Below are 12833 nucleotides of genomic sequence, written 5' to 3'. Positions count from 1 at the left end.
ATCTTTCTTTTCATTCACGTAAGTTAGATAATTTTTCACAGAATCACGTGTATTTTTCCAGAATTGACACATCCGCACTTCAAGCACAATTACTTCAAATCTTGCGGCGTTCAGGAGTGTAACGTAAAAGTGCGAAATCTCTCAATTGTTAGAGTTTTGACACGTGAATGTAAATTCTACATATAACTAACAAAAATATTTTGAAACTGACAAGCTCATAGAAAATAAGTTTTCCTCAATTTTTTTTAAAGATTAAATATTTTTACTCTTACTTTTTATTTATAATTAAGATATTTTTGAATTCAAATAGATAGAATAGAAAAATTTAGTTATTAATATTGCCATAACAATTTCGGGTATCCGAAGAGTAATTTAAATAAATTTTTTATGTATTTATGTATAGTATTTATAGAATTTTTTATGTATTTATGTATAGTATTTATAGAATTTTTTATTTATTTATCTTCAAATATGACTTCAATATAGACATCAGTGAGTATTTGATTATCTTACTTAAATATAAACTTAAGACACGGTAACTTTTCTCTGAGTGGGACTTAGCAGTATATAATAGATGCTCTTTCTCATATGCTTTCAAAAATGAATTTAATTTTCGGCTAATGCTCTTAAATTTTTCGCAATTATTATTCAGTATTATGAGTTAAAGTCAAAAAAACCCAAAAAGATTATATTCGTTTCATATTATCCAATTGCCACACAATGCTGTGAAGATCCGGGATATTTTTAAGGCGAGCAAGATTGAAGGACGAAGGCAGCAGATATCTAAGCAAATTCCTTGCGAGATCGAATAGAATGCACTTAAATTTAATACTTACATGTGACGGCCTCGCACACCAGTGGTCGACGTTCGGCGCAAAGAATGTCATAATAAGATTATGAAAACAATGTGGCCAAGCACATAAGAAACAAAAAAAGTATATTCCAAGTTGCCATCGCCCATGTCCTCCTATAATGTCTGTAAACTCCTCCTCCTCTGCTTCAACGCTCAGAGGTTTCTTCTCCGACATCTTTGAAAATCTTCTAAAACTTTTTGTAAATGTTTTACTCTTCTGAAATGAAAACAAAAGCATTATTAAACAGACAAGACATTATTTCAAGCTTATTTCAACTTTCAGATCAGAAATTTAGAAGATGGTGCTCATGTGAGGGAATTGAAATTTTACAAATTGAAAATATAAATAAATGATTTAGTTTCAGATTGAATTGGAGATTTAAACGAATTAGCCTTCAAAAAGCGCATGTATTCAAAAACCTGTTATTAGTTTTAAAATTTTTGTGCTGCGCTAGCTTTCAAATAATTTAAACAATGTTAAATGTACATTCTATGTCTAACTTTTCAAGTAAATGTCACGATGTTTTGTAAGAAAAAAGATGCATTTATTTAAAGATAATACATAGTTTAAAGCATATACTTAGTTTTATACTTAATAAATACTCACTTTTTAAAACGTTTTCGCTTAAAAGTTGTTTTAGCTTAGAGATTAAAAATTTAACCTAGAGGCTGCATAAAAACACTTGATATAAACAGAAGAAAAAGAGTTCTGGGTTGCTTCAAAATGTGCAGTAGAAGAACACAAAAGCATTAAAAGCGATATTTCAAATTGAGGCTGGCATAGCTGTATCATCTCATATCCATATCTAATCTTTTTTTTAAAATTTTATATCCTTGCGCAGTATTTGAGAAAGTAAGAACATTTATCACATCAACGACAGTCTTACATTTAAAGAATTTTCGACGCGTCCAAAAGAAGTTAATGAAAAAATTTCGAAATTTTCATACTCTACTTTTCATACAGTTTTTATACTTTTTCTGAGTTCCTGAGTAACAATACTTCCGTACAATGTACCCAGTGGTAAACGAATCATTATGCTTAGTTGGGCTAGCCACAGGAGGTTAATGTTCTCTATGAAAATCAATGAATATTTTCCTTAATAAGAAAAAAAAAAGAATTGAAAAGAATAGCGTTTTTACTAAGACTTACTTGATCCTGTCATCAGAGGGAATTTCAAAACAAGGGAGCGAACATGATCGTTTATGGTTTTATATCCACAGCAGAATATAAATTGATAAAAATTGATAAACAATTTCAATTCGATTGCTATGAAAATTAAAATATAAAAGTGGTAGTGTCTACTGATGGTTTATGTCAGCGAAATATTTCCGGTTTTAAAAATGCTGCTCACGAAAGATGTCGGCCCGAATATTATAGGCATTTAACGCGAAACATTTGACTCAGCTATCTTAGAAAGAAAAAAGATTCAAGCTGCATTTCAAACATAACCGCTACATTAACATAATCGCTGAGTTTAACTTAACCGCTGCAGATGATTTTAGAATCTCAACTTACGGGCTTTCCAATCAAGACGGGCTTTTGAAGATTTCTAAGAGCTTATCGAGCTTTCTTATTCATTCATTCTGTGAGTAAAAATAGATATAATATAGAGTCAAGGTAGCTCTTTGTGAGGCTTGCTGAGGCCACACAATCTGTTCTAAATAGGGAAAGGAGGGAAACACGAAGGTAACTGTCTAGCATCATTTTATACATTCTTTTTCTTTTAATTTCTGCATTACTATAAAACAATGGATGGCAAACATTAGGCACTGTTTCATTCATCTCAAAAACTAAAGCTTGTTTATATCTGTAATCCCATTCGAGGAAAACTAGAGTTTTTTAATCAATACTTGAAAAGTTATCAGTGTAAGTATCACTGTGATTGCCAAAAGAAGAGCTTCACTTCTTAAGTGCTCTTATTAGTTGCATAATAATAAAAAAAATCTGATTATTCTTCAATTATTCGTATTTTATAATGGTTAGTAAGCGGAATTTCTAAGTACTTCTTAAAGCCATATTTATTTATTTTTTATTTTATTCAATCTATCAAAAACCTCTATACTACCTATAGTAAAGTTATTTCTATTGCACAATCCAAAAAGTATTTCTATTGTCTTCCATATCCTGTCTTCACCATTTTTGAAACGTTTGATAAATGATGAAAATCCATTTAAATTTACCATTTAGTTAATGAAAAACTAAAATAAATTAAATAACAGAAAAGCTGTACTCTGACTCGGGCATTTTTTCTTAAAAACTTTGCATTAAGATAGCATGTACTATACTATATTATTTTTTGCAACAAAATTTTAATATCAAAATTAATTTTCTTTCACATATTGGTAACAGCGTTTTTTCTGCAGTTATTCTTTTAAAGTTATAAATTTAAATATTTCTCTAATTTTTCATTAAAACATATAACCCAATATTTACTCACGTATTGACCATACATTAATATATATAACCCATTTGTTAACACATATTTAAAATAAGATTGAAAATATTAATTTCAAGCAAATTATTTCAAATAAAATGGAAGATTTTGCTGTGTTTAAGTTTTATTTTTTTAAAAAAAAGTGGTAAATAAACTGTGGAAGTTCCTTGTTCGTTATTATGATTCTTCTGTCCATGACCCACTAACAATGAACGCAATGAATGCAGTCTGACCTTGCCTCAAATATTATGTCATTGTAAACAGTTGACACACAATACAGCTTTGAAAAAAAAATATGTTTCGAATTAAATACATTGTAATTGAAGACAAGATTCTTGAATCGTCATCATCATAATTATAAAAGATACAAACTAAACGAACTTTAATGTGAGGATGATGAAGATTCCATCAAAACGGGCCCTCAGGAAGAATCAAGTTTAATAAAATATGGTTAAAACCACCAAAATATAGTAAGAGTTACCGTGTTTATGACTCTATGGGACCATCAAAAGCTTGATATATTTTTGCCTAAGTGATTCGGTAATGATTATGGTAAGATAAAAATTAAATATGGTTTTATAATGTGTGATGAAATTAAGTAAATGTGGTAAAATTTGGTAATTTTATCATGATACCTTAGAGCATGGCATTAAAAACCTTTAATTCGGTAAAATTTTTTCTTCAGTTTTGAATTTTTTTGCTAAATCTGTGGTAATAAGAACTATATTACCAGTATCTCCGGTAATCAGCTATTTTATGAACGAAAAGTTACCAAATGAGTAGTTTATATACCTTATTTGATACCTGATTGAGTTAGCATAAATAAGCTATTTTATATCAATATTTAATCTACTTTCACGAAACAAGGCTAGAAAACCTTCTGTAATCGAGGCAAATTTGACAGTACCAATATGAAATTACTAAATGAATAGTTTAAATACCTTATTTGATTCCTTATTGAGCTTGCATAAATAAGCTATTTTATATCGAGATTTAATTTACTTTCACGAAACAAGATTAGAAAACCTTCTGTAATCGAGGCAAGTTTGACAGTACCATTATTATTTTTTCATGAAAAATAAGGTTTTCAGGGGTGATAGTTCCATTATTAGTAATATTTCTTCTGCTTCATAGGAATAATGATTAACCTGTCAAACTTTTAATGCCAAAAGAAACCGTAAATACAACGTTTGCCGTAGAGTTGCTTGCAATCTGTGCTCTGCATATACTATTTTAAAAATATAAGAATTATTTAATATTTCTTTACACATAAAAAAAATATGTAGGTAAATAATAAATAATTGTTTTTAAAGGTATTAAATAGGTAAAACAAATAATGATACTGAATAGTTAATGACGTTGTTTGATTTCCTAACAGAAACAAGAGAAATAATGTAATTCAGTCCTTTACAACTGAATTGATATTAAATTTTATCTTTAAGTATAAAGGCATTATTTAATTATTTTCATGTGTGAATTGATTTTTGCAATTACTCTTTTTTACACGGAATACGTTTTCATCACATTTCACATAGTGAAAATTAAATAAACATTTAAAAGAACTCCTTATCATTACGTTTCTAAAAATAGTTCTATGATTAATACTTGTGCCGTCGTTATCAATATTAGTGATTTTCTATTATTAGTAGTGATATTCTTTTATTAGTTTCTTTTTTTAAGTAGGGTAATCCTTTAAAAATAAAATCAACAAATAAATGTTGCAAATAAATCTTGTACAATTCAGAACTTCGGAAGGATTAATTGTTATTTCGACCATCACATTATTTCGGCCCTGATGTCTGAACCTTCGATTCTTAGCTTCTAAAAAAATACGCTCTAACAAAATCTATAGTATAGTGATTTTCAAAAAATGACGCTAAATTCTCCTGCTTGAAAACTAAAGTAATTTTAAACATTTTATATAAATTAGTTTTTTTTAAATTTTATATAACATTTTATATTAGTTAACATTTTATATAAATTAGTCTAAGAACAATTTTTTTCTTTTTGACTTAGTTTTGTAATCTGTATGAAGCTTATAAATTTATATTTACTTAATATTTAAAAATAATACAGTCAAGAACATGCTGATATGTTTATGTGTATCTTCGTAGCTATGGCGAAATTTATGACTGCGTAGAAATCAAGTGAAATCTCAATCTATCATGAGTATTTAGTTTTATATATTTTTATGAATATTAATATTTTTATGAATATTTTAATATTTTTTTATGTTAAGTTACAAATATATATTTAAGAAATTTAACTGTCTGTGTTTTTTTCATAACTCAATTTTATTCCCAAGAATTAGACATTTTTCATAATTAATGGTAAATTCGTTTCAATAATTATTTATTTTGCGTGGTTTGCGAAATTAAAACATTTTTTAAACTGCAATTAACTAGACTATTGCATTGTACTGAGAAAGAATTTTCCTTTTTTTTTCTAAATAAATATTAAATCTATTCATTATTGCATTTAAATTGACCATAATATAACAGTATGCATGTTTGTCCCTACTTTAGATTCCAATTTAAAATTTGAAATATTTATATTCTGTTACTTAGTTGAAACTGGAAGTACACGTATTTAAAATTATTAATCCCCTGCCAGTATAATCCTTATTTTATTTATCTTATTATGACTTATGGAAGTAAAATAGAAATTCGGAACTGTAAAATATTTTTTTAGAAATGCTGCTTTATACTAAATGAAGAGGATAATGAGAGTATATTATTGCACATTTTACATTAATACGTCAATTATTGTATGTGCCTTATTTCGTTTAAAGATAGTAACATATCAAATTGATCGTTAATTGGTTAGATGAGTCAGTAGCTTATCGAAACCTAATTTAGTTCCTATGAATATAAAAATGATGCATATTCTTATAAATCACAATTTGCAAGAAATCGTTTAATTATGTAAGAAAATGTAAGCAATACTTAACGAAAAATATATCAGCATAATTCTTTTGTTCAGCAGTTCTTATAGTGTACCACAATTTCATCCGGGAAATTTCTACAGTGTATTCACTTCACACAACCTTCACGTGTATTTTAGAGAGTTTTTATTGAATTCGATTGCAAGAAAGTGTTGCATGTCACAAACTGTCGCATATTAGGCAACTTTTATCTACTTTTTGCAACTTAAAATAGACATAATCAAATTTACCTTTATTTCTTCAAAAAAAAAAATAAAAAAAAGGTAGAAGAACATTTTGAAGCATAAATCAGTTTTTTGTTAAGTGATAAAGATATAAAGCAGTGATTCTCAACCACTGTGCCGCGGCACTTTTGTGTGTCGCCAAATTCTAAAAGTGTGCCGTCAAATATTAGAAATGATACAATCAAAATTATAATGCTTTTTTTTCATTACGAGTAAAGTTTAAATTAAAGAAAAGTGTATATATATAAAATATAATATATATATATAAATATACACATTTTATAATTTTTCCATGCTTTAACCGTGTGAACATCTTTGTCGGCCATTGTCTTGTCTCTGACAATCTTAAAATAAGAAGGAAGTGTTTAAATTGTTTTGACAATTTTAAGAGATGTTGAAATAAGTAGGAAATTTAATGATTATTAAAATTATTAATTAACAAAGTAAAGCAAGCTAAATATTAACTTTCAAATTGAAATAAAAGCTAATCATTAAAGTAAGCTATGCAATACAAATTAACAAAGGATAACTAACAAAAAAATAAGATAACAATTAATAATCAGCAAAAAAACTAGTTAACAAGAAATCACAAAAAAATAACAGCTAATAGCTATAGAAAACAAGCTAACAATTAATAACTAGCAAAAAAATAAAAATAAATAACTGTTACTAACTAATAAAAAATTAGTCGAAAGAAATAATTAATCCCTTAATAAACGTGCTTTTGTAGAACATATTATTTTATTTCACATTCAAAATTATTATCATAAACTATTTAACACAGTGTATTATAGGTATGTAAACAACTTTTAAACTAATTTTTTTCATTGTGTGCCGTCAAATTTCAAAATCGTTAAAACTGTGCCGCCCCCCAAAAAAGGTTGAGAATTACTGATATAGAGTAACAGATTTATGCACTAAAACAGGTAAAGAAATAGATTTATGCACTAAAAAACTGCTGAATTTACAGGAAAAAATATTTTAGCAGGTGTGCTAATATAAAAACATTTATTTCACTTAAAAATAAAGTTTTTTAAAAACAGACACCTGTTTTATCTTAAGCTGATAAATACTGTTATTTTAATTACCAAACTATTATTTTAAGAAAAATATTTTGTTCTTTGAAAAAAAAATCGATAAACAACTTTTGTCAAGATCGTGGTCGGGGAGAAAGGAGAGGAGCAAATTTCGAATGACTTGTCAATTCCGGGATTCGAACTCGGGTCATCTCATTAAGCGGAAGGTCGGAGTCGCTCTGTCCCTTGAGACCCCACGGCAGTTCTGGTGCTCAGTTGTGATGAAAATTTTTTAGCTGCCTTTATCTTACTGAGTTTTATCTTATCTGAGTTGTACTTATTGAAAGTATTTGAGTACTTCCTAGGAATTTTACACGCTTAAGCGAAAAGATGTTTAAAGCTATATTGGGACATCTTTATAAAAATGATTGGTAATTTAACTTCATTTTTTTTAGTAATTGGTAATTTAACGAAATGATTGCTAAATTAAATCATTGGTAATTTAACAAAAAAGGATATCTAAAAGCAAGTAATAATCGGGTAGAATATCAATTAGACATTAAAATCAACGAGCGATTTCATTTATACGATGTTGGAAACCATAAAATTATTTCTGGAGAGTAAAAGCAGGTATAGTATATAATCAGAATCATAAATAATCCAAAGAGCAGGTACAATAAATAATTATGAAGTGATTTGAAAATGTTCTTGCGGTAAGCAAAACTGCATGGCAAAAATTAGAATTTCAATCCGTTTATGATTAGAATGAGAAACAGAAAAACTGTTTTGTAAAGAACAGCTTTAAACCGTGAAATATACGGAAAAAGCCTGTAAAAAAATTTTAAAAAAAGATAATTTTTTGCTTTACTCAGGTAATGATTAAAAATAGAAAAACCAGTATTTATCTTTAGTTAGCAGTATTAACTGTAATTTATCTTTAAACAGTTTTTTTTACTGTATAAAAAAACTTTTTTGTGTTAAATTTAAATTTTTTTTTTTTTTATCATGTGAATGATAACTTTTATTTGAAGATCAGGTAAAAGACTAAAATGTACAAGAGTAAGTATTATTTTTAAAAAAATGTAGCGAATTTAGAAATGTTTTGATTGTTTGTCCTCGCATTTGAAAACAAAAAATTTTTAACAATATCAATAAAACCCATTAGACACCCGCATACGTTTGCTAAATACATCATACATCACACATATGTAATTTTAAACATTTCACCCGTGTAGATATTTAAGAAAGAAGAATAAAGTTTTAGGATAGATATTTTAAATAATTAAAAAAATAAAATCAATAATAAAAAAAATTTAAAGAATTCAAAATTATGTTAAATAAAATAAATAATTAAAATTAAATTTTATGAAATTTAATCTTTTGAATAATTAAAATTTCTTATAAGGGAAAATAATAAACAAACCATGATTGAAATGTCTACAGATTTCGAAGACGAAGGCTGAGGAAAAAAGAAAAATGGTAACTAAACGTATTAATATTATAACGCATGAAATATCCTAAAGGAACGCATTAGATTAACAAACTTTCTCTTTTATAAAATTGAAATGAAAAGTTACCAACAAATTGAAAAGAAAGGATATCCTCATACTATCTCTAATTTTTATTATATGAGCGAAATCTTGCAAAATATGGATATCAACGTAATATCAAAGTAGCTGTTGTTTGTGAAGCTGCTGTAAATTTCTGAGTCAAACTTTGGCTGTAAAAGGTTATAGAAGTATCCTTTTCTCACGCTTCGTAATTTTAAGCTACTAGAGTTTACTATTTTAAGTATTTCTCGAAAAAATAAGCTGAGAGGGAAAAAAGGGAAAATAAAAGATGCATTGAAATTAATGACCGTATTGTACAATTCAACTTATAAAAGAAAATCTGATAAAATGATCTAATCTGCTGAATTAGCATTTTTCAGCTGAACAACTACAATTAGCAAATTCTTCTCATTTTGAATACAATTTTACTTTTAATACAATTTAATTTTAAAAATAATCAATTTCATTTTATTAATTAAATTTAATAAATTAAATTTATTCTATTTAAAGTTAATTAGTTTATAAATATAACAATTTAATATAATAACAAGGAATTCATTAATAATAATAAGGAATTATTAAATAAAAATGTATAATATTTAATCATTTATATAATAAGTTTAATTTATTATATAAATTAATTATTAAATACTAATTAAAATACTAATTAAAATATTAATTTTAAAAAAAAAAATTAATTTTAAAAAGAATATTTACTGTAAAATATGTATAATTCAAATTTAAAACACATGATCTTAATTTAGCCATTTTAATTAATAGCATAAATCCTGATATAAATTTAATTTTAAAAAGAATATTTATTTTAAAATGTGTACAATTCAAGTTTAAAACTCATCATTTTAATTTAACATATGATTTAAGTTTAAAATGAAAATCTTGGTATAAATCTAATTTTAAAAAATATTTATTGAAAATGCACATAATTTAAATTTGAACGATAATTTTAATTTAAGATATATTAATATAAAGTGTAATGAAAATTTAGAATAAGATTTTAATTAATATAAATTTAATTTAAAATATAGTTTTAATTTAAAATTTTATTTTTATTTCACATTCATTTTTACTTTGAAAAGCAATTTTAATTTAAATTACAATTCTAATTTGGAATATAATTTTAATTTAACATTTAGTCCTAATTTTAAATATAATTTTAATTCAACATATAGTTCAAAATTATAATATAATTTTAATTTAATGCATGATTTTATAATCAAAATTAGTTTTATTTTAACATATGATTTTGATTCAGAATATAATTTTAATATAAAATATAGTTTTAAGAAAATTAGGAAATATGTTTAAAGCTTACTTCAAATGTACGCTGTGAATTGAAGTAATAATCTGACAGCTGGCGAAGAGAGAATTTGATAACTGACCTCTAGTGATGAGCCTATTCAATCACTATTTGCGCAATTTCGCACTGTTTTTATTTATTTCCTGCTGTTTTTTTTATTATTTTCCGCTCATCGTCAGGAGACGAATGAAAACGAATATATGCGACATTTCAAATCAAAAAGGCGTGGAATTTGAACTGCCACTGTAACAGTTCATTGTAACTGGTACTTCACTGATTTCGTTGTCAAAGGACATGATTGTATTAAAACAAGTTACTTTAAGTAAAAAAAAAAAATAGCTAAATGATGCTGCTTAATAACAGCTGCTATGAATAAGCAAAAATTTTAACATTACTTGAATATTTCAAAGATTTGATAAGATTAAAATTATAACCATAAAAATATGGAAAACACATCAGGAAGCACGGAAAAAAAATTATGAAAAAATTTTTAAATTTCATGGTAATGACATTTTTGGTAAAAAAAAAAAACAACATAAGTATGTTAATGAAATTAAAATATATGGCACTTAAAGCATGCATTTGATAATTTTTTTCATTTATATTATAACGGTTCATCGGAAATTATTGTATTTTGAATTATATTTACCACGCATTTAGTAAAAAATTAAAATCTGAAGAATAAATTTAAGCGATATAATTACCATATTTTGCAGCATTTATTAAGTTCGTATAGCGTTTTATAAAAAACGCATTTTATTGTTAATTTTACGACAATTACAGAATTTCGGCAAAAATTACCCAGCTTTTTAGTGCTTCTATTGAGGTAGAAACGCGATAAATTTTACTATATTCTAGAATTCTGACCATACTTTTTTTCTCTGTGAGACCTAAATACAGCGTAAAATTGAATTCCAGTTTTTCGGAATTCTCCTCCTTATTTATGAGAATTTATAGGTGAAAGTTCATTAAATAATTTTTAAAAAAGACATTGCTAATTTTTCTTGCTCCTTTAAACAAAAAACTGGATTTAATCATAACCTTGATTAAAAAAATTTTGTAAATTTAAATGAATACGTGCTATTTATGTGAAATTGTTTTACATCATTTAATAATAAATATTTATTTAATATTATTTAAAAATTTATTTTAACGCTAACAACTTCTTTATATTCTCGGTTTTTTTTTTTCAAAAGTAATAACCAATATCTTTTTTTTTTTACTTATGCTATTGCTACAATATTTCTCAAAATAAAATAGAATTTTTAAAAAAAATGTATTTATTTTAGTAATTACCTGACGTATTAGGTATGTATACAAAAATGAAAATTACTTCATTTTGGCAAACCTTCTTCTCTTTGTATATGAGTATTCTTTAAGTATACAACGTTGAAAATTATTTCATCAAGCAAACCATCTTTCTCTTATATTTGCGCATTCTCTATGTATACAAAAATGAATATTATTTCATTTTAGAAAACCATCTTTTCCATGCATATGAATATTCGATATGTAAAGTGAGCAACAAAAAAAGAATATATCACCCTGAATAACATTCGTTCTAATAATCAATGCCAATCTTAATGGTTCTTCGGGGGGGGGGGCTTAAATATGATAATTATGTAGTGCTAACTATTAATTAAAAAACGAAATAGAACACAAAAACATATTTTCTCTGAATAAATATATTTTTTTTACGTGTTTGGATTCTTAATCTTAAAAAAGGTCAAGGGTTACCGCAATCTAGGAAATATGGTCCTCATAGATTGGTCAGGAGAGTGTACCAAAGTACCTCTTAAGGACCTCTTAATGTTAAGGGCCTTAATTAAGTACCGATTATTAAGGACCTCTTAATGTTGATTTCACTTTTTGCGTTTTTAGTCATACTTTTAAAACAAATTAACCAATTCAAAAAAGAATTGCACCCACTCATAAAACTCATTTATCCAAAGATAATTTCTAGAAAAAATAATTTTTGATAATTATTTTTTTATTTTTCATTATTTAATTTAAATGTGGATGAAAACATTTTGAATTGTGAGGAATAAATTTTTTATACCGTATTAATCTACGAATATTTCTATTTCAAAATCTGAAATTTCAACAGTTTTTATTTAGTAGAAGCCGAGAAAAATTAAAATGAATTATTTCTCGAAAAATAATTTGGCGACAATGAAGAAATAGTTCAATTTAGCGATTAATATTTAAATGTAGGTAACTTACGTGGATATTGACTTACGCGTGCGTAGCGAAAAATTTCATTCACATTTTTTACACTAATAAACGATTGCTAATCCTTTTTAATTATAAAATACGATCTTTCTTTTTTAGTTGTCTAAAAATTTATTCGTAATTTAATAAAGAGATTTGAATGCAACTTTTTAATGAATAGAAAAATATTTTATTCAACGAATGTCGGGTTTTATAAAAGCACGTTTCTGATAGAATGTTAATATACATCAGCTTTCGTTAATTTTAGTTTTTAGTTTGTTC

General features: G+C 25.8%; 1 protein-coding gene across 4 annotated transcripts in view; it reads right to left on the bottom strand.

Moving 5' to 3' along the window:
• The window catches only part of LOC107452687 (organic cation transporter protein), a 60124-nt gene that overhangs the window by 27218 nt on the left and 20073 nt on the right, over window positions 1-12833 (bottom strand). The window contains exons 1-2 of one of the 4 annotated variants that reach the window (XM_021146882.4): window positions 10356-10494; window positions 837-1070 (exon numbers count right to left, since the gene is read on the bottom strand). In XM_021146882.4, the coding sequence (XP_021002541.1) occupies window positions 837-1028 (192 nt within the window). In that variant the 5' untranslated portion in view covers window positions 1029-1070; window positions 10356-10494. Of the gene's footprint in view, window positions 1-836; window positions 1071-2003; window positions 2405-8895; window positions 9035-10355; window positions 10495-12833 lie in introns of those variants that run through there. The other 3 variants (XM_043045270.3, XM_087167750.1, XM_021146883.4) reach the window with 3 other exon arrangements.

This window comes from Parasteatoda tepidariorum, chromosome 7 (genome assembly GCF_982258835.1).
Source record: "Parasteatoda tepidariorum strain Cologne lab strain chromosome 7, Ptep-v5.0, whole genome shotgun sequence".
In the NCBI taxonomy this organism is placed as follows: domain Eukaryota; kingdom Metazoa; phylum Arthropoda; class Arachnida; order Araneae; family Theridiidae; genus Parasteatoda; species Parasteatoda tepidariorum.
This window is presented reverse-complemented; position numbering and strand designations above follow the sequence as displayed.